Below are 22,959 nucleotides of genomic sequence, written 5' to 3' on the forward strand. Positions count from 1 at the left end.
GGGGGACAGCGATTGGCTGCAAACCGTGCTGGCGCTGGGTTCTCCCCCCCTCCTTTTGAACTGTCATCGGATAACTCTCGCCGGCTGGACTGTAGTTGGGCTCCCTCCTTTCGGGATTTATAACCCTACCAGTGGCATTGGTTCGCGGTCAATCATGCTTCGTTATATAAATTAGCTGTATGGATAATTGTTGCTTACACGTAAATTGCAGACTTCAAATTTTATTCCTCATTTTATTCTGAGAATTGTCAAATTTCGAACGAAGTTCTACCGTCAATATTAACGCATTTAATGCAACAACAATTTCCATGGTGATGTTTACTATGAAATCGAGATACAAGTTAATATTTATCGTAGAATTTCATTCAAAAATTGTAAACGCTGCTCAAAAGATAAAGAATTCAATTCTTATTTTATATTTTTTGATAAAGGAAGAAATATTTATCTCGAAAACTGACTGAATGAACAATTGAATGACCGCGGTCCCTTACCACAAAGAGGGGTAATATAAGATGAGGGGTCCGGGTACATTGCTCTGGGATTTCGAGGGTACGGCATAAGTCCTGCTTTGTTTGATCCCAAAACTAAGACTTAGCTAACCCATGACCATCATAAAAAGGGGGAGAGCAATCAAAACATATTTTCGGCATTCAATCACTTGCGTAGAAAAATCTCTGACGAAAATTTGCGGCTTTCATCTCCCAGGTCAAGAAAGGTCCTGCTGCATATTTTTGTCATTGGTAGGGAAAAGGTTAAAAAAATTCTTGAAAGAAATTTCCTATAAATTCAGCATGGAAAGCTGAATTTTTTTAAACCCGTGTATGGGTAACAATGTAAATGATGTATTTTGAAAGTTTCACCAAAATGATGTTAATTTTGTTTTTTTTTCGTGGTTTCTCAGATGTTCTGATGTTCTGTTTTACAGCTTCTTAAAAAATCGCCTAAAGTAAGACTTGGGAGTCATTGTGGGAGATATGGTGCAAGGGAGGTGAAGCAACATGAATTTTTCAAATGCCTGCACTGGAAGAGATTGGAGGTGGGAATGTGGGATCCGCCTTTTGTCCCTGATGTAAGTATGCAGTTAGCTTATTTCATTTCTTTCTCATTTATATTGCTAATATTTCCAATAAAGGATTATATTTTATTTTTATTACAATATACTTGTCTCTTTTAGTGTCTGTATGTCAATGATATACATTTTTTTAGTTTTCTTTTTGCGGCCCCTGTGTGGAGAGACAGGGCTCTCTGCATGTGTCTATTAGGTCTTTGCAGGTTTTCAGGCCACATCTTGAGATTTTCAATTTGACCTTCCCTGCATTCACTGATGGCCTCATTAGGGGAATGTGGGGGACTTTAGAGAATGACGCAGTGTAGTGTCGAGACCTGGGTCAGACGTCTAAAAAGTTGCAGAACATGCAGTGTTAGTGTCTCTGTGATTATGTTTCCTGTTAGACAGTTCCACCAACATCGCCATCCATCCTTAAATTGGTGTATCTTGGTGAATTGGCTAGAATTTAATTCTCCTCTTCCTTTCTTCCTCTGATGTTATTTGTTTCTTATCAGGATCTATGTTTCCCAGACTTGTTCCTTTTTTATGATTGTATCCCATCATCAATTTGAGGTAGCATTTAGGGAATCTTTGACCCTGAAGAGAAAGAAACGAGCATCAGAGGAAGAAAACTAGAGCATACTTCATTAATCCTTGCCAATGTACCAAGTTTACTGTTGTACATGTACGGCATTTGGAATGCATATACAGTGAGTCCTCGTTCTACGTCACCCCGTTTAACGTCATTTCGCGATAATGTCACGAAAATTTTGAGACCGTCATTCATTTATCGCACCTACGCTTCGCGATAACGTCAAGTCTTTTAAATTTCACGCGAAAAAAAAGGCGAAGCTGAGGGCGTTGCAGGTTGTTCGTTTTGTGGGTGGTAATACAGTCCGTCTAAGCAAAGTGTAAAATGGTGTGTTTATTCTTAATTGCGATTACGGTTTTAGCAAAAATTTCTGCTAAATGAATTCTTGCGTAGGTGTGCAAGGTTTTACTTGACATAATGGTTTTCAGGGACCTAAAAAGTGATTTCAAGGCATTTTTCCGTGTAGAACTCTTGAGTTTTTGTCGTCACTTTTTTTGCAGAGTTCACAATAATTTTGGTTCCTGTAACTGCGACAATGTTTCAGCGATGATGATGCCAAGGCGACGCTCGCCCAGGCGACCACCATAGCAAAGCCGAAAAGCAAATGCTGGAAGATACAAAAATGGAGAAGGATTTACGTCACTGCTGCTATTGTTGTCGATGAAGACAGGAACTCATATTTATGCGATAGTTTAGCATTCCCACCGTAAAAAAAGCCCCAGATATGATACGCTAACATTTTTTTCGCGCAGGAATTCTGAGGTCTAGGAGCCGATATTTACTTTTTACATTGTTTCTTATGGGATATTATGCTTCAATTAACGTCATTTCGTTTATCGTCACATTTTTCAGGAAGGGTAAGTGACGTTAAACGAGGACTCACTGTATCAGCTGAAAAAACATAATCCCACCGTGGGGTTCAAAGAGCACAGAACTCAAAGTCACCCAGTGTATGTAGTAATCGAACAAACAAATCACTGCTGCAGACCTCACTTTGTTAAAAGCTACTGGAAACAACGAATGAGATTCTCACCAAAGATCATTCACTGAAGTGAGAATGAAATCTTGAGTAATACATAAGGAATAATAAAATGTGAGCTATTTCAAGTGTTCAAAAATCTAAGCAAAGCACACATAATTAGATATATCGCCAAATCGTGGGAATTTACTGCTAAGAGTCCTAATTTTGAGGCTTCAGTTTTGGGAAATGTAAAAAAAATGTGTTTGAATATAGTCCTCCCCTGTACTTTCACCGCAGGCATTTTTAGAAAAAAAGTGACTATATTCAGACATATACGGTATGTCGTCTATATTTTTATTGGCAAGGAGATTCTCAAATTTATTATGCCCAAACATTTTCCTCTTATTCTTACATTTTTTTATGTCCTAGTAGCGGCTTCTAATATTTTGTACCATCAGTTGATGTCATGGCCTCGTATTTTTACAGCCTTCAAAATTTTGCATATTTTCAGTGCAAACTTTAAGCTTATGATATGCTCCTTGGGCTTGAAACTTAGTATTATGGTGACCTGAGATTCAAAGTTAAAACCATTTCCTTGGCCATTTTCTATAGTGGTGGACATCCTTCCCATCCCTTCTCTTCAAAGTATAATTAAATTGGTGTTATATTATATATTATGCTAATTATAATTTGAAGTTAATGTAAAAGCATTTTAATTCCTAGTGCTTATCATTGCTCTTTTTGTGATTAAATTTTTATAACATCTGATGTTTGTGATGATTCAACTTTAAAATGTGTGAGAATGGATTTCATATTTGAGGGAAATGGTTAGAAACTGCCGTCAAGTATTTTTAAACCTGAATTTCTCTTGCCCATATATTTGTTAATTTGAAAAAAAAATGTCAATTTGCAATTGTCATTAATATTTCATTTTGAAAGTATGTTCTGGACATCAAAGTTCTTGACTTAAATTTTTTCCTGTTGGTGTGGCATATGAGTGTTAAAATTTGTTATTCATATTTATGTATAGGATATGATAATTTTCTCGAAGTATGTGTAGTGAAGATAGTATTTTTGACAATTTCCAGACTTTTGTCTTTTTTTAAGTTTCCGTTATTTTTTTAGGTGTAACAGACTGTGAGTTAAAAATAAATTTCATTTTTCTATTGCATTAGTAATAAATTCTTTTACATTTCACTTTTTATTTTGCAATGCTTCTGAATGAAAGTATGTATTTTGTTCACGAAGGAATGTCATAAACTCATCCTTACTGATTATGTCTACACGATCGTAATTGAATGTACTACTCTATGAAAATCTCACTTTCTAACTGATGTGCTTTTGATAATTGCCTTCAGCAGCTATTTAGTGTATTGGTAAATGTAATGTATGGGAATTCTGCAGTCTGTGACTAAAAACAAATCTTTTATGTGATCATAGCATCTTAACTTATTGAAATTAAAAAAAAATAGGACTTAGGTAATTTTTGCATGGCTCATATTGATATTTTGTTTGCACTTAGATTTGAAATTTTTTTGTGCATTGAATATATTGAGAACAGTGGTATTCAAATATATATTTTTTGTTGATCATTTTTAGAGGATAAAACATGCATTAATCTCCTTTATCTCTACAGAGAGGACTTACTGGAGTGTTTTACTTTCTTCTGTTTTAGGCTAAGCACAACTTAAGGTCTGATCTAACTAAGTTCATTTTTTGTGTGACCCCAGATCATTGGCTGTCATCAATTGTAAGGTTAGCAGTCGATGAGATTTTATTTTGTATTATAAAGTAAAGTTGTAAGAAGGCACCTGAGAGTTTTTTGAAGTAAGCTTTTGCTTTTTCTGTAGTTGCTTTAGATTGAGAAAAATAATACATAATAACACCGGAGTGCATTTTCTCATTATCAGAAGCCTTTTAAGCAGGATATTTAATATTTGTCAACTGTTTTTTAGACTTTTTAGTTTGTTGAAGAAAATTATTCTGTTGAAACTTATTCTTCTTTCCTTTTTAGACTCATTTTAATGTTGAAAAGGCTCTGGCTGATACTGCATACCTTTCTTTTCACTGCACTGTAATAAGCAGGATTTTATATTGTGTCTCGTACGCTTACAGATCAGAATGATATCTTAATAGTTTAAATTTAAAATCAGGAGAATGTATAGAAGAATGCAATTAAATTCCATGTAATCCATGAAATTATGTAGTTATTAATGATAGGATGATAATCTTTCACGTCCATTCATCAGCGTATTCTGACATTCCATTCACTCAAATAATATTACTTTAAGGGTGTAATGTTTGATTTGTTGCAATCTATTCTTTCCCTCTGATGTATCCTAATTCATATATTTGTGTATTTCTCTTCACTGAAATTCATATATTGCTTCATTTCAATGCTCGACCATTGTTTTTATTTCCAGGGGGCTAACCTCCACCTCTTTTACAACATTCTTAGTATATCTATTTTCCTTTTCTTTTTTCTTTCTTAGTCCAACCATACACCAATCTCTTATTCCCTTTGCCATCATCCAGTCTTTCAAATGAACCAAACCAGTGGTTGTCATGTGCTCCTATTGGCTATTACTGTCACTTATTGATGCACAATTCCCAACTATTCCATGACAGATTCATTCCTCACTGTTACCATTCTAGCTATTAGAAGTACTTCTCATGCATCCTGTTACTGCTGTATTCATCCCATTTATATATACAGGAGACTCTCATTATTACGAAGTTTACCGTAACGGAAAATCAGTGGTTCGTAATAATGAAGTTCGTATGAATGTTTCTTTTAGGAATCATCGAAAAAAAAGTCAAAATTTCTTGTCTCTTCTTTTTCATATTTATCCTCTTTCACCAGTTTCTTAGCTTCCATGTTATGGGGTATTTACCATGACCTCACGATTCAAAGCAAATTTTTCCCCCTTTTTTCAATTTTTCTTGAAGTCATACTTGGGTTGATGAGATCATTCATTGCTTACAGTAGAAAGGGCTACAAAGCATATTTTTAAATAAATGTATGTTTAGCATACAACTCTTTCATATTCATGCATTTTTCTCAATCTTTGCCTTAGATTTTAGGCTTCATTATCGCAGACATTTGTGAAAGTGACTTGTTTTCTTTCACAATAACTCTGACCTCTTTTGTATCAGCTTTATCTATGATTTGAGCTGGCTACCTATGCCCTAAATCTGGGGTACCATTTTATCGACGCATTCTATTCTGATGAGTTCCGTCTGTCTTAGAGCTGTTTTCTTGTCTTCTGATACGTATTTACCTTTTTTCTCCGAATATAGTCCCCCTCTGAATATAGTCCCCCCTCTCTAATTTTGGGGCTTCAGTATTGGGAAAAGTTAAAAAAAATGCCTTTGAATATATTCCCCCCTTTACTTTTACCTCAGGTATTTTTGGAAAAAAAGGGGGGACTATATTCAGGCATATACGGTAATTAGTGGCCCTTCTATAAAAGCTGAAAAGTCCGGCAATTTCATGATGTAAGGAAATTCTTGGCACCCCAGGTGAAAAGTGAATCTGGAAAAATTGCCTCTCCATTGGCCACCTATAGTGATCTGTATTTGTCAGGATAACAGGTAAACTGAGAGAAGCCATTAAAATTCAGGCAGTTTTAATTTAGTGAAATGATAACTTCCTTACTGTTTGGGAAAACTTAAACCCCTTACTGTGTTAGACACTGTTGGTATCAGCCCAAGCCTATTCTAAAATATATCTTATATTCACTGGTTGATTCTTCTTTCCTAAATATGCCTTTTCAATTAGTTAACAGCAACAGTATTTTTCTGGGCTTGTAATTAGAGCCGCACAGTTAAAAGTTCCTTTTTATCCACTCATCAATAAGCTTGTAGACCTGCTAGTGAGTTGCAGCTCCTGACTTTTTAAGCTGGAGAGGTTTAGTTTGAATCAGATGTTGCAAATAATTTATTTTTATGTAGATCACATATGTTTCTGGACATCTTGTTGAAAGCCATTTTTACATAATATGGGTAGCTTAAATTGGTGTCAAATACTGTTGTCATTTGTTACGTATGGTATTATTTTTCAATTTAACTGCAATATAACTGTTGACCAACTCAAGCGTTTCGTTTTTAATTTGATCGCTGGTTTTTTGCCACCAGTTTATCGTTTCTCAACACTATATGCACTCAATCTGTGTCCTACTGTCGTTTGGTTTGGACAGGGAGGGTAGAGCTCAGCATTAACCTTGTTGGATGTAAAAAAACTTTTGTGATAGTTGTTTTTGGCTAAATTTTGAGAAAGCAATGGCTATCTGCTCAATTTGTATTAAATAACCATTCCTGCATTTAAGTGCATTGTGCCAGGTGTAATTCACGTTTTATATTATTTTCTGTTACTTGAAGTTTTCTGACTTACCACTATTTAAAGGCACGTCCAAAATTATTTTTCAAAATCATTTTGTAAAACTTTGCAAAATTTCCTGAAAAGCGTGCACATAGATGGGTTATGCAATGCTGCCACTACTTGTTACTTTTTCAATGGTATTTTATGTGGGCAGAATAATTATACTTATTGCAACCACTAGATTTTCATTTGATGCAATGTGTGACAATTTAAACAACATTTTGCATTGGAATTGATTTAGAAATTCCAACCGTTGTAGCCCGATCATGTAAAACTAAAGAGCACGTACTGATAGGTCCTTAAGTAATAATAAGTCTTTACTGTTTAACAGGATCCATAATAAGCGTTAATTCTCATTTTTCCACTTGTGAAGAGCATAATGCATAGTGGCCATGATTGAATTTACACTGTTGAAATGATTAAACCAGTAGAATAAGTTATAATTTTGGTCTCTAAATTTCCTTTATTAAGTTAAAGTTATCTTAAGTTTGAGATCATACTTCCCTCTTAACAGTGAATGTGTGTATTGCGGAAGTACATATTGATACCTCCACCGCAAAAACGCTCAACAACCGCCAACCGAATCAAATCCGCTCATCTAGTAGCCCAACAATACGAATCCGCTCAGCTGGCAGTGTCCGGAGCATGACCGCTCACTTCCAAGCTTAGAGAATAGGAGATAAGCGGTTATACTCCAGACACTGCCAGCTGAGCGGATTAGTATTGTTGGGCTACTAGATAAGCAGATTTGATTTGGTGGGCGATTGTTGAGCATTTTTGCAGTGGAGGTATCGATTTGTAACTTAATTATGGCACCTAGCTAGGCCCGCTTATGATCAATAAGGTTTTATCTCGCCGAAAACGGGTCAAATAAATTTCCTATCTTGGGATAAATTTGTATCTTTGGGATAAAACCATATGGTGTGGTTGATATTCTTTTGAACTTTGACGTTTAAGTTACTGATCCATCTTTCTCAATTTTCTTTATTTGTATTTCAGGTTTTCTTTACCCATAATACATAGTGAATAACCAGCCCTGAAACTAAATGCCTTCTTCTGTTTGTTCCCATTATTTTTTTCTTTTGTAACAAATTTAGCCCCAGGCAGTGTATGCAAAGGACATATATGACATAGAGCTCTTCTCTATAGTGTCTGGAATCCACTTAGATCAGGAAGATAGCAACTTTTACAAGAAGTTCTCCACAGGCGCTGTTTCAATTACATGGCAGAATGAGGTATGCAGTGTGCCCTTGCTGCTGGAGCAAAAATAGAAAAGTGGCTTAACACATAAAGTGTTGCTTAAAAACCAATGATGAATTATTACTAGCGGTTTTGTCTATTCAAGAATACAACTTTAATTACCGCTGTCAGGCTTAGATCTTTTATTGGTATTGTTAATGAAGGTGTATCGCATTTGAATGAATGTTACATGTCGGGTAATTTCTTTACTTATGAGCCATGATTATTTCCAAAGAGGTGCATCATTATCTCTTCATTAATATGGAACTTTTCACCTCTCATGTCAATATTTATATATGAAATAAAAGCTTATGTGTTAGTTAAATGCTAGACTATTTGAAATTTTTGCCACTTAGAGTACCAAGAATTCAATTCATTATTCTTATCAAGGATCCATGTCTGCTCTTGTGACTACATTAATATGTATGTTGGATAGGTAGGGTATCTCTCATCAGTACCCTTGTTTTTCATCTCACATGAATTTTATTTGATTGAAATCACATCAAAAAAGCGATGTTATTGGCAGCTTCAGGAAGGAGTAATTTCTCATGGCTTAGTTTAGAAAATTACTGCGGGCACGCTCTGTAATCCATGGTTCTGTGTTTCTTGCCTTGTGATGTATCTTCAAGTTTTTAATTTTTCAAGCTCCTTCATTTTTTGCTATTTTTTTTTGTTACCTTTAGTGTAAGCACTTAGATCGAAAGTTTCCAATACTGTACCTTTTTCAGTAACTACTCTATTTTCTCTGCATATTTAACGTAGTGCCTCTCTACTAACTTCACTCTGTTTCAGTTTGCTATTGGCATGGTGTAAAAAAAATTGTTTTTTTTTTCTCATGTTGACTGTGGGAGAAAGAAGAGTTTGTCTCTATATTTTCTAAATGTGCTTACTGTTATTGATGTTAATTTACATCTGTCTTCTGCGAGCTGCCATTGGCTAGTGTTTGAAGATCCATAATTGACACATCGGTTTTCTCTTTATTTTAACACTTTGGGTGCTCAAGCTTTTAATTCCTTTCAAGTTTGTTGCTTGCTTCCTGGATAACATTACTATAAATTATTTTATCATATCTTGTGGCTCTAGTTCCCGCATCTCATCAAACTATTTGTTGAAAGCCTTTGAAATACCTGTATCTTATCATACCACCTGCCTGTAACTCGTACATCTGCCTTCTATTTCATCTGTGTCCTTTCTTCATACTTTCTTGGAGCTTTAGGATATGAAGTTAAGACAATGTCTCATCTTCCACAGATCACCATTGACTTATTCTGCTTAGCTGATGTCTTGCCTGCACTCATAACTGAGCACAGTCATGTAATAATGGATGCTATGTACATCAAATGAAACCGTGAGAGTACATAGTATGTGAAGTCGATATCATAATGGTGACAGATAAATCAATGACTGTGGCTAATAGTCTTTCACCTAGTTATTTACTAGCAATAATAATTTATTGATTTAAGTTAATGCGTTAGGGTTGAAGGTAGTATTATCTTATTGTAGAGAATTTCGTCAAATTCTCATTACTATCTTGAGAGAAAGAGATTAAAATACTGTAAATGTTTACTAACCCCCATAAAAGTTAATTTAGGGAGTGGAGATCCCTTTAAAGCCTTAGAAAGTAACCCATAATTATCTTTAAGCACGGGTAGAAGTTTCCATGCACCACTATATGATTGAGTGCTCAATTCATAAATATATATATTACTGTGAAATGTGAGGGTGAAATTGAATTCTCCAAAACTTTATTTGAGTATGTTAATAATAATCAATCATGGAAGCAATCACAATGATTCCTCCTTTGTTTATTTCGTCGAGTCTGTAATATGGAGCCAGTGGAAAGCCACTTATATCATTAAACTGATGACAGTGTGGAGTACTCATACCCAAAATCATACCCTTCTTTGGTGGCAATGTGGGGGGAAATGTAGGAATATTGAAGGTATATCTCATTATCAGTGGGTGTTTATTTGGTAATCACTTAAAGAGGCACTAAAAATGTGAATAATCTCTGTAAATTTCACCAGCTTCCACTTTAAAATATTGCTTAGTAGACAGTGGTGAAGTATAAATTCCTTCATCTGTAATGCTTTGACAACTTTGGCTGCAGGAGCAGGAGTCTATTGGTACCGGGGTAAACCATTTCGAGGCTATTTTCAGTATTGCAAGCTTAAAACTCTACAGGGTTCGACTTGGTTTTCATCCTGGCATTTGTTTTTAACATCATAGTTTTTTAAGTATGGTCAGCTGTAGGATTTACTTGGTCTTGTAATGCTTTGGTCAGGCTTTGTGTTCATCATTGTCTTCAGCAGCAAAAAAAATCCAGCATGTACATATCTTCACTATAGCAGTTAGTATAATCTGACCCACCGTCAGAGAAGGAAAAAAACTGCGTGCATGCTTTAGCTTTGAAGCTTATGTTAATGATGTCATCTTTGGGAGAACCAGAAGGTGGAAAATGTGTACCAGCAGGAGTTAACCTAATCATTTTCAGAGAGAGCAGTGAGGGATAAGTACATATGTATTAGTGGCTGATCTTTTTTTTTTGGTTCCAGAATCTGTATATGTTAGGCAGAAACCCCCAGCTTCTGAAGAGTGTTTGGGAATTGAAGATTTCTCTCTCTATGCTGCTGTCACATGTCCTATGTAAAGTTGAGCGTTGTCCTATTTGGCTTTTTGCTTGTCAAATTGGTCCCATCCTACACTCGTGTTGCCTTCTTTCAGCCTCATGCAGTGTATGCCAAGGACGTCCTTGATATAGAGCAGTTTTCCACCGTGAAAGGGGTCAATCTAGATGCTACCGATGACACCTTCTATAGCAAGTTCAATACAGGATCGGTATCAATTCCTTGGCAGAATGAGGTACAAGAGAGATGTTTGCTGGTGGATATGCTAAATCATTTTGTCTTTATCGATGTTGTTTGGATTGTTTTCCATTTGGTGATGGTTCAGCTGGGCTGAAGCTTATTTTGGCATGTTTATTTATGAGTTTGCTTTGAAGAAACAAGTGTATGGAGTCAGTTGTTGAATTATTGTGGAACTTGGGTCAAAAAATTTCATAGCATGCATCTTAATATTCATTCCATTGATAAATAAGATTGATTGATGCGTGAATACGGTATTTTTTCATCACATAAGAAGTTTTTAAAATCCAAATTTTTAAGTATGGTTAAGACATTGCAGGTATTTTCTGGGCAGTTTTCCTGAGAGATAAATTTGCCTCCTGAAGCCAACTTGTGAATCTGGACTAAAACTCTTTTAACCCTACTATTTCCATTGTTGACTGCCAGGATAGGATTATTTTCATTGATACTGTTGATAAACTTGAATTTATTTTTATTGAATATTTCACCAGCATGTATTTCATTTTGTAAAACCACCTTATCCACTTGGTGTTGATGAAAAAATCCTACTTTGGCCTTCAAAATAACGCAAGGGTTACTGTTTCACAACTTGCTGTACTTGATCAGGTTTGGGCTGGGCATGTTTTTGTTAACAGCATTGCTGGCATCCAGAAATGCTGTTAAATGACAAATTTTCCATTTTGAGTTAATGCTATCTTAGCACTTTGATGTAATGAAGCAGCTCTGTAGCTAGATGCAGAATTAGTGCATTGAGCTGCTTTCGGAATTAATATCAAGATGCATGTGTTATTCTGTACCTTTCCTTTTCGCAAAACTGTTGTGAATGATGTTTGTGTTAGCTGGTTTCTTAGGTGCCTGAACTGTTTATTGTGGAATCCTTTCATTTTTTTCTATTCATGGCCCATATTGTGCCACTTGGTGATCAGCATTAGTTTTCAATCATTGGAATTTCTGGGTTAAAATTAACATGGAATTCAGTGATATTAGGCAGAGTCTCTCCTGTCATTATTTTATAGCATTACCATTTTTTCAAACAAAATACTTGAACTGTACAATTTTTTAAAGTACCTACTTTCGTGGTCATTCTACTATGGTGTATATTTCTTGACATTCTGCAATGCATTAAGTCCTCTCATTTCTCTATATTCCTTCTGTCTTTCATAAGTTTTTGTCATTATTCCCAAGTACGTTTTGTGGTAGCTTTTTTGAGTCTTAAGAACTGCTCAGGTTTGAGTTTAATGTTTGGTTCCCACCGCTGCATTCAATTTTTTACGCTGTATTAGTCTCTGTTGACATATTTTTTTAACAATAAAGATAATGTGAATTTACTTGGGAGGGGAAACGTAGTCCCTGCTTGCATAGGGTAATTTGAGCAGTGAAACTCATGTACCTGTTTATTGAATGAGCTCTGAAGATGTGTGGTTTGTGGAAAACTAATTCAACGTGTAATATATTTTTTGTAGCTCAAAAAAAAAGTATTACATACATATTTTGATTATTTTTCTGCTTGTATGGTCCTTTTAAGCTCATTTTTCAAAGTGGTTGGTTGTAATTCAAAATTTCCTCAGTCAGTTATAGTTTTGGAGCTTGATTCTTATTTGTAGCAGCATGTTATATACATTTTATATCCTCATGAAAACATTCACCTGTACATTATTGCTATAATTTCTCTATTCAGTCTGTTAAGAATATTATGAGATGAATTATGTGTGGGTTGGTAATGTAATGTAATTTGTTTTAGTAGTGAGTCTCATCAGTGGTGCTCAAACTAAGGCCTTATGGATAAAATTCAACTTGCCTCAGGCCTTAATGTAGAATGCAGGCATTTGTAGCTTCAGGCATTTGATAGGCATCATTAATTATTTTTCTGTCCTTTTATATTATGTTTTTCATATTAAAAAATTGAAAATCTTTCAATTCACAGAAAAAGTATACTTATTCAGTGGGTTTTATTGGTTCAGGCAATATTCACTCATATTACAACAATGCACTGTCGAATGAAACACAATTTTCATCTTTAAAAAAATAATTAAATGATAATAGTTTCGATACACAATAGCATTGGTATGTTGTGCCATTTCAACATGTTGATGTTAAAAATTCATCACCTGTATTCTATTTATGAAATTTATGGAGATATAATTCTCTTAGTCTTATAATATCCTGTTGAATGTGTACAACAATCTTTCTTCTGCTGAAAGAAATGCAAGTTTTCGTTTTAAAAAGAATATTTGTAGGTAGAAATATTTTTTGATATATGTACATAGCTGCCTACACTGAGGCAGTGGGATGCGTGGTCCACTCAGTTTACGTTATGGCACCTCAGCTGTTTTAGTTGTAAATGTTGACATTGAGTGATGGGCATTAATGAATGAATGATAATTGGCATGGTGTTTTAATCTTAATATTTGCATGAAGCTGTGGTCCTTCCTTTCATTCTTTTCGATTAATATCCTCCTAATGCATTCAGCTGAAATGTGTGGCTTTCTGTTTAAATATTTTGAGAATTGGATTTACTTTCACCTGCATGCATATTTATTTTTTCAATGGTTTCTTAGCTCATTAATGTCCTTAAATTTTGTTCACGAGACTAATGATTCTGATGCATTAGGGGGTGCCAATGGAAAAATTGCATGCTACTTGATGAGCAATTTTCCATTATTTTGTTTTTTTTTATTATTATGCTTTTTACTCGATGATTTTGCTGAATGCTTCTGCATAATTTTCATGTTGCAAGCTTTCCACGCTATTTTTTCTTTGGATTTGAAATTTGGTGGTTTGGTGAAAATTGGGTCGTAGCTAATGGCTCTTCATTGTAAATCAAATTGGAATCTCTATTATGTTGTTGTTAACTGCCAATTCCTCTTTTGCAAAATCAATATGATTTCGCATGATTTAATCAAGTATCTTCTTGTCTTTTTATTCATAATGGATGCCTCAAGGGTAGGAGTAATTGAATAGTTGTTGTTTTTATAGCAAACATTACCATGGATTAAGAATTGTCAATGGATAGAATTATGTTAAATTTTTATATTTTGATGATATTGTTATCACTTCCAACTGTGACATTTTTGGATGAAGTTTTGAGCAACTGAGTCAATTAACTGTGAAAGTATTGCTTGGAATTTAATTAATTATGCATCACATATGAGCAATGGTTTACGTTAGACCAAATTGTGTTTTTATACCGTGGATGCAGTTATTTTATAGTGGAGCAAAAGTTCCAGAATTGTCCTAATAATTCTGTATTCTCCTCCTAATGAAGATGATCGAGACAGAGTGCTACAAGGAATTGAATGTGTTTGGCCCTGGGAACACTCCATCACCCGATCTTCAACTGGATGCATTACCTGAGCCGGAGACTAAAGGATGTTTTCCATTCAGGAGAAAGGTAGGTCTAGTTATTGCATGTATACATGTTTCACATAGTAATTACAGTAGACTCTCATTATTACGAAGTTCACGGGACCAAAAAAATGGAGGTTCATAATAACGAAGTTCGTATGAACATTTCTTTTAGGAATCGTCGAAAAAAACAGTGCATAATGTACGTGATAAAATTACATGCGAATATATATGAAAGTAAGAAAATTTGTTTTGGTTTCTCAATAGAAGATTGCGGCGTGACGCAATGCGGGCTGATATCTTCCCGAATACGGTAAGTCCTCAATATACAAACCAGATGCGTTCCGAGACCTTGTTCTTAAGTTGATAAGACTACAGTCCGGGCACCGAGAGTTGTCCAATGACAGGCAGAAGGGTATAGCTCGTGGTAGGTTGCAAGGTTGCCAGGTAAGAAAGCAAAATGCCCATGTCACTGGTAAACAAAGGGGTTCTGTGAAGAAAGGAGCCGGATGGGACGACGAGTGTGAAGGACTCATAGGAAGAATCCCTTGATTTGGAGATTCAAAGGAAGGGTTTGTTTCGGTGCTTCATATGCATGTGACAACGATGTATGACTGGGTGAGGGTGTGAGATGCATTTTGGGGCAGTGATTGGGAGCAAACCATGCTGGCAAAGGGTTCTCTGCTCCTTCTTTTGCACTGTCATCGAACAACTATCGCTGGCCGGACTGTGTTCAATGCATCGAGGAGTGCGGCTATCCCGCATAATACAACACTGAATTAGGTACAATTGTGTGCAAACTCACGATTGTGACAAACTGATCTAGCTGGGTGTGCGACGCAGCCGGAGCCGAAAAAATAGCTCTCAGCGGCAAGAAATAAAGGGCGAAACGCCGAACAGTTCCTAACTTCACACGGGATTCAATGATACTTTGTTCAGATTATGCCCAAAGTGCAAGTTCCTCTACCAAAGTGCAAGTTCCATCGGCCAAATCGCAAGGCACCAAATTCAAAATTAGAAATTTTTGAATGCTCGTATCTCTGGAAGTTCGTAAATCGAGTGTGCGTAGGAAGAGGACTAACTTTACGTCCAATTTATGAGTGGTTGTGAGTGTGTGACCATGATTCCACTGGAATGAAGCTTATTGCATATATGATGTTATGTTTATACTGGAGAAAGAACCATAATTGACGCTCTTTGGCACGTTATACGAGGAGAACTTAAACGTGGCACAGTTATTAAAACTTAGTGTGGTGTATATCCACCTAAATGCCATTGCTTATTCGAGAAACTTCGTAATAAAGTTCATTTTGTTACTGCCGGGACCGGGACTGAGGTCCATAATTTCGTAATAATGTTTCTTTTACCATAGATTGGATAGGCCTTTTCATCAGGACCATTGATTTGCTTCGTAATAACAAGAACTTTGTATAAACTTTGTTTGTATTAACGAGAGTCTACTGTATGGTAGCATGTGTAAATGTTAACTCAAGGTGATTCAAATAGACGGTATACTCATAAAAAATTTTAGACACTGGGTTATTAACTTTTCATTTTTAGTTGAATACAGGATTTGAAATTTCTATTCATTTTTATTTTTATATATGATGTTTTATTTCAAATTCTGTATTTCAATATCCAATAGGGCTCCATCCATGTATAAAATGCCGTTACCATCTCATGTCATGGTACTAAAGATGTGGAATGTTCCTTGATTTAAAATTTTAATGAAAGGGTAAATGTGTGCAGCTTCTGTAGTAGATGTTACAGATGTAAGTGGTTATATGTACAGTAAAGCTCCTTTATGACGAACTTTCATGTGACAAACTTTTTTGGAAACCTCCATATAGGGTAGTCATTGCTCCTGTTCCAGGCCCTTCCCTCATACTATGCATGTTGAAAAATCTTTCCGAAAATCTTTAATAATTGCAGAACTCCCTTATTGCTTAGTGTGCCCTGGGGAGGAAAATGACATCTCCGTAGTGAATTTTTTTTCTTAAAAATTATTTTGCCTTATCATTTTAGGCTAATCTACCTCCAAATTCTACATTATCTTGCGAGTTACTCATTATTTTGACCTACACCTTTGTGTTCACACATCTGATTGGGCTTTTCCACAAGCTGTGAAGCTTATTAGAAGCAGGGACACCAGCATGGCTTACAATGTCAGCATCGAAGAAAGCACCAGTTCTACCCTTATTTGAATAATTAATGAAGGCTTTTCACCTAGTACTCCAGGTGACAGAATCCGTCAACCAGAGGAGTGCTGAAAATACCGTAATTTGCTCCATTTTGAATTTTTTTGGGGTAACGGTTTGAAAAGAAGGGGTTAAGGAATTTTTTACCTCCATGAAAATTTCAACTCCAACTCTTCTGGAAGAGATCGAGTGGTCATACCATCCTGTGAGTCAATCAGTCTAGCACCCAAGGGGCTGTATATGTAATGGATATATTATGTACTCTATTTGTTACCTTGGTGAGATTTCCTAGTCCCTTAAAAAAATTATTCCAGCAGGAGTCTACTGCAATATTTTTGACTCTCCCCTTCAGTCTATATGAACTGCTTACTCATCCTTTGGCAACACACCCCTCAAATCTACCTCTGTAAACCAAACCCCTGCATAATGTAGTTCCCCTTTTTGCGGTCCCTATGAATTTTTCAACTGGAGAATTTACAGTAAATCCCCACATTTTTGTTTTGGCAATTTGTATCTAATACAACATTTAATATTTCTATCTCTTTCTGGGAATACCTATGCTGGTGGCTGTCACGATGCCTAAGAGCCAGTTTTTAAAAAGATAATGTTGATGTATACACAACTGACTCAGTTAATTTTATTATTCATTGTTTGTTGTGGTTCTTTCAGGAGTTTATAAAGTTATCCACAAGGAGAAATTCTTATTTTGCATTGCACATCTTTGATGTAATGATTGTGTGTTTCAGAGGAAACAACCTTCGAGGACGCAACCTATCCCTATGACGGGTCGTGTTTCTCAGGAATGCACTGCATCTGGGGACCATGCTGAAGCCAAGCCTGCGGATGGTCAAGCATCAACTGATCAGGTGCAAGAAGCTCAGAGCCAAGTGCAAAAGAATGAAGAGCCAGAATTACAAAGCTGATGACTTGGAAAATTTTACTATTTTCCATTGTTTCCCCACAATGACACTTCACCATGGACACCTAGTCTTTATCGCAACTTTGGCTCCTTAACTTGCCAATGGAAAAAATGTCTTCAAAATTCGTCCAATTATTTTGGAAAAGTTTGTGAAAAAAATTTTTTATTTCCCTTCTCCCAACTCACTCCAAGCCTCCGCATCAACATTCCTTGATCCCGACATTGGAGAGAAGTGCGATCCCCCACTAGTTCCCAGTTAAGTCTTTCCACATTTGAAACTTTCAAGGTGCCAAATTTCTAAAGGCTTGGAAAAAATTCTAAATACATCATCAGTCATAGCCAGTACCTAAAAAAAAAAGAAATTATTGACGTGCTTTTGGTCTGAGGTAGGGCGTTGTTTATAACCCATCGGTTTAAGAAGGATTCTCCTGTTTTTTTATTTTCATCAAGATTGCTAATGGAGTCCTTAGGTCTGTTTATGTTGTTTAGTGGGCCTGTCTAGTCTTGCTTCAGTTTGTCGTGTTTGTATGTAAGCCTCCTTGTGGTTTACCTCTTCATTTGAGTTGACCGTATACTTTGCTTCCATTGTCTCAACCACGCACATGTCCTCATACAGTTGGGCATTTATAATTATTTAGGAAACATTTTGAATTGTTCTTTTTTGAGCAAAACCTTAAAAGAAATCAATGTAACCTCTTTGTAGAATCATTTTCATAAATGTGTGTCCTTTTCTTGGAGCTATTGACATGATTGTAGCATCTTAGCTGTTCAGATTAAGAATGAAAAGAGCCTAATGGTTTTAGTTCACTAAAATGCCCTTGCTCTAAGATATTGTATAAGTTGTTGGTGTTCAGTAATTTATGAAAAAAGCAATTTTTTTACTATCCAATCCTCTCATTTTGATTACATACTTTTCAAAATTTTTCCAACATGGTGTAGAACTATGTTCAGTTCTTCCTTCATTTTGTTGGTGTTGAAGCTTTAGCATTATTTTGGTAATTACTTTTTTTAATTTTATCAATATCTGATGAGAAATGGTCTTGGTAATCCCTTTAACATTGCGAGGGGGTATACTCCTAAGTGATTTTTACAGATTTTTGTTCAGAAGAATTTTAACTACAATTGGGTGAATTGATTGAATTTAGGAGAAAGTTATTGATTTGGAGTACATGTAAATTACTCTCTGATGAAGCAAAATTGCAAAAAAAACAAAATTCGAAACCCATGGTAGTTTAGGGATTGTCCCCTTTATGAGGCTATCTCATTTTTTGTTTCGATCTCTGAGCTGAATGCATTTGTCCCAAAATATCATTTGTTTGAGCATTGAACTGTGCCCTAAATAAAATGTAGATGTGAAATATGTTCATAATTTATGAATGCTGCCAAAGACATGGACTTTATTGATTAAGATTACCTTACTTATGTGCTTCGTGGAAGTTAGCTCAATTTGGATTATGGTTTATGCTTTTCTGCATCACATTTAATTTTGCATTATTTGATTGGCATGTGGATTTACATACAATTCCTGTTCTAAATTTAGAGCAGCTTTTCGTATGATTTTTTTTAGGAAATGCGTACATATACCCCTCATTTTATAAAGTATATCACTCTGTCAATATGAAAAGCATTCTAGACTTACAAATTGTGATGATGTATTTGTCACATATGACAGACCCTTTTTTATCACTGGACTTACATCAGTACAAACTGTTTTTATATATTGCTCAATTTCTTGTTGGCAGGCCTTCACATTGCAGGCAGTTTGTGGTTTTTGTATTGTTTAGGTGAGGCATATAAGTATCAGGTGTAAATGAGCCTGATGTGATCCTTAGACGTAATGATAGTTAAGAAACAACACTATGCCAGCTTTTTTTCATATGGAATACATTACTGTTCGTAGTGACTGCGTAAATATTCCATTTTCCTATATTTAGCTCTTCAATAAAGGATAAAAGTAAACTTTGTCATTGTTCCTGTAAACTTTCATACCCATGTAACATGATCAGGCAATACCATTCCACTCAACATACTATTTCAGTCAAAGTTGTTGTTTCATTTACTTTCAACTTCCATTTTGAGTTGTTGTAAAGTTGGGGAAAACATCTTTCAAAAGTGAAAGCTCTTTGAATAATTGTGCATTATTTCCAAATGAGTGTTGGAGTGTTTGTTTTAAAGTGTGCATGTTGAGAGTATGTATCTTTGAATGAGTTTTTAATATTATTATTATTATAATTATTTGGATTAAATTTATCAGTGCATTATATGTTTGAAAGGCACAACTTCATGTGGTTTTATTGTTGTTGAACAAGATATGTGATATTACCTTATTAGTAGACAACTTTGATGTAAAATATTAACTTAGTTTCATTTGATTGAAATGTGAATGTGTGTTAGATTTGTGAGTTGTTAATGTGTGTGTGCTATTTCAGATGTGTTACTCTGTTGAAAGTCTTTAAATTATTTTAGAGAAAGAGTGCTAATGGCTAAGCAAGTTGGTTAACACCTTGTGTTAACCATGCATCGTGAAAAATGAATTCTTCCAATTAGCTATAATCTAAGACATAATATATCACTTGGTCTGTTTGTATGATAGTTTTCAACTTTCCAAGAGAAGCAGGTTTTCATTTTTTATATGATAATTTATTCGCATTATCAAAAGGAGTTAATCAATTTTAAGCAATGTCCAAATTTTTGTCTTTTGTTTTTGTCAAAGTCTAATATATTGGGAGCCTTGCTCAACACTATGCTCTATCAGCATGAAATACGGGTTTGCCCTTGCAGTCATGTTAGAAGTGGTCAGATAACGTGATAATGCTCATAAACTCATTCATTTTAAATGAGCAAATACTCTTTGCGATCCCACAGCGGGATTAATCACATGACCATTAACTTCTACTCTCCATATATCTGCAGAGTGATGCCACTACCTTTAGTGACAGTTAATAATTAATTCCTATGAATATGCACATTTGCAAGACTGCTTACTCATAGCATTTCACTTAATTTATTCTTTTCTTTAACATGTTAAAATGGTGAGATCTTAGTTGGGACAATAGCTGCCTGTTTTTTTGTACGTTCTATCATTTCTTCTCACGGCACTTGGGATTGGTATGACTGCTGTCCCTTGAGCATCCTTTCTTGCTGTCTATTCTCATTTGTCAACTGTCATTTACAGATTAAGGTTGTGGGAAACAGTTCAATCTTCTTTGGTTTTGATATTATTGTGTCATGCTCTAAACTTTGGAGTATCTATTGTCTTTTGTCATATTTATTAATTAGCCATTGTCAAGTTGATTTTAATGCTTTAGAAAATTATTTTTTAATGTGAGTACAAGGGTTGGTTGTATCAAATATGGGTAATTCTCTTTCATCAACAAATGAATCATGTTTTAATTGTGAAATATTTATGGAGTTTGGAGGTTGTTGACTGCCATTTGTACAATATCTTTGTACGTGTGTTCTTAAAATTTTGTTTTGAACTCTGTAGCTTGAGTAAAACTGATGTCTTAAATTCTCATATCCATTCTAGAGAGAACATTTGGAATGATATTAGTGATCTAAAAATTTAAAACTGTATTAAAATCCAAGAGAATGGTATCTTTGGAGGCTTTTTGTGGATTGTCTAAACATAAGTAAATAATTTTGATATTTTAGCTGGTAAAAAAAAAGAACTTTGAACAATGGGATGCAGGTAAATTGTAAAAATTTGTAGAAATGTTCTATGTCAATTTTAGAAAAAAATCAAAATATGATTATTTTATTATCTGTTGATTTTAAAACTAATAATCTCAAAGCTTGTTGGCATACAAATGAAACTACTGTGTAATAAGTAAGATGGATATTCAGCAAAAGTTTTGGGTGATTAAAGCAGTTCATTCATGACTTGGTGCATGAATTTCATAGTTACATTTCACCCGGCGGCATTACATGAGGAGAAAGTAGATTGGATGACATTTTAAAATAATCATGATTGCTGACTAAAATATGTGCATTAAATTTTGTTTGCAACTTCATTCATCGAATATTGCAGTTCATTTTTTTATTTACTTTTTTGGTCTTCTGTGAAAGTGTACAATTTCAGTATTAATTTTTATGTGAATGTTAGCTGATTTGAAACTCTTTGTCAATCCCACAAAGTGTAATACTCTCTGTGTGTGTAATGCCATAAAGACCTCAGTTTTCATGGAAAGCTTTTGGTAGAAAAAAGTCTGCATATGTGAAACATTTTTGATGTAAAATCTGCTTGACGGAACATAAATGTCGTTATTGCTATTTTGTTCCTTTTTATTTAATTCGTGCATTAGTCATAGTTTAATCATTCGTGAGTGTGTTCATGGAAACCTGCAATACCACAGAATTCTTGTACTAAACACAACACTCAGGGCTATAAATACCAGCATCAACGGTGGATACAGTATTTTTTTCTTGGGGGGTGGGAGAAGAGGGGGTTACAATGGACTGACTGGCAAACATATTTGAGATTAAACACAAAATACAAAATACTGTACAAAATATTCTTTATTTTAATATGAAAGTTATTAATGTGATATTAAATGATTGAGGCTCTGTTATACACTAAACAAACGTAATGATAATGGTATTATGTATAAATCTTGCCTATTTTGTAAACGTGTGGGGGAAGTACGTATCGACATCCCTCCCCCCCCTAAATCCACCTATAGCCAGTGTTAATGTCACTGGTACTAATTGTTATCATATATGGCTGATATGTGAAAGGAATTTCACATATTGGGGAAGTTAAGGGAGAGTCGTCAGTTTGCAATGGAAGGTAGGCTTTCGCAGCGAGAATCATTGGTATCAGAGCTTTTAGGAGCAGATGCATACCGTAAACCGGGACAACTTTGCCACTTTTTTTTCTTTTTCAACTGCAGTCTTTTAAGTTCATGTACGACAATGATTTAAAACCATTATCAGCCATTACTCTTGGTCTCTACTTTCAAAATGTGTGAAAAAATTACAACTTAAGTTTATACGTTAAAAAATTGAAAGATTCTCTGGAACTGGGGCACCTTTGCCAACGGAGTTATATCCAGCGGAAACCTCAATAAAACAATGGAGTAAATAATTTTGACTTAGAAAACTCTTAAATATAGAATGGTATACACACAGATACTCAAAACACTGAACATAATATACCATGGTTATTCCCCCAATTTTTCTTCTATTTACAAGTTCCTCCAATATGATTCCGTGCTTGGAAGTGATCGAGTGTGATTTTTTCGATGGTTTCTCCTGGGGCTTCATTCATTTTCCATCTTCTTCTCTAGGGCTAACTTTTGTTTGGTTTACGACGACAGGCTTGAAGATAATTCAAAAATTTAAAGCAATTCAAAGCACTTACTCTTGCAGGAGTGTCATTACGATCAGTTTTCTATGCATCTGGAATGCAAG

At 35.1% G+C, this 22,959-nt stretch overlaps 1 protein-coding gene across 5 annotated transcripts in view; it reads left to right on the plus strand.

Moving 5' to 3' along the window:
* Window positions 1-21,819, plus strand: part of LOC124153968 (G protein-coupled receptor kinase 2) — a 36,519-nt gene extending 14,700 nt beyond the window's left edge. Inside the window, exons 10-13 of one of the 5 annotated variants that reach the window (XM_046527404.1) lie at window positions 926-1,069; window positions 8,080-8,217; window positions 14,351-14,476; window positions 17,375-21,819. In XM_046527404.1, coding sequence (XP_046383360.1) covers window positions 926-1,069; window positions 8,080-8,217; window positions 14,351-14,476; window positions 17,375-17,551 — 585 coding nt within the window. In that variant the 3' untranslated portion in view covers window positions 17,552-21,819. Of the gene's footprint in view, window positions 1-925; window positions 1,070-4,276; window positions 4,357-7,981; window positions 8,053-8,079; window positions 8,218-10,945; window positions 11,084-14,350; window positions 14,477-17,374 lie in introns of those variants that run through there. The other 4 variants (XM_046527402.1, XM_046527406.1, XM_046527407.1 and 1 more) reach the window with 4 other exon arrangements.
* The last annotated feature ends 1,140 nt before the right edge of the window (window positions 21,820-22,959 follow it).

The sequence above is a fragment of the Ischnura elegans genome, chromosome 2 (assembly GCF_921293095.1).
Source record: "Ischnura elegans chromosome 2, ioIscEleg1.1, whole genome shotgun sequence".
NCBI classification, from domain to species: Eukaryota; Metazoa; Arthropoda; class Insecta; order Odonata; family Coenagrionidae; genus Ischnura; species Ischnura elegans.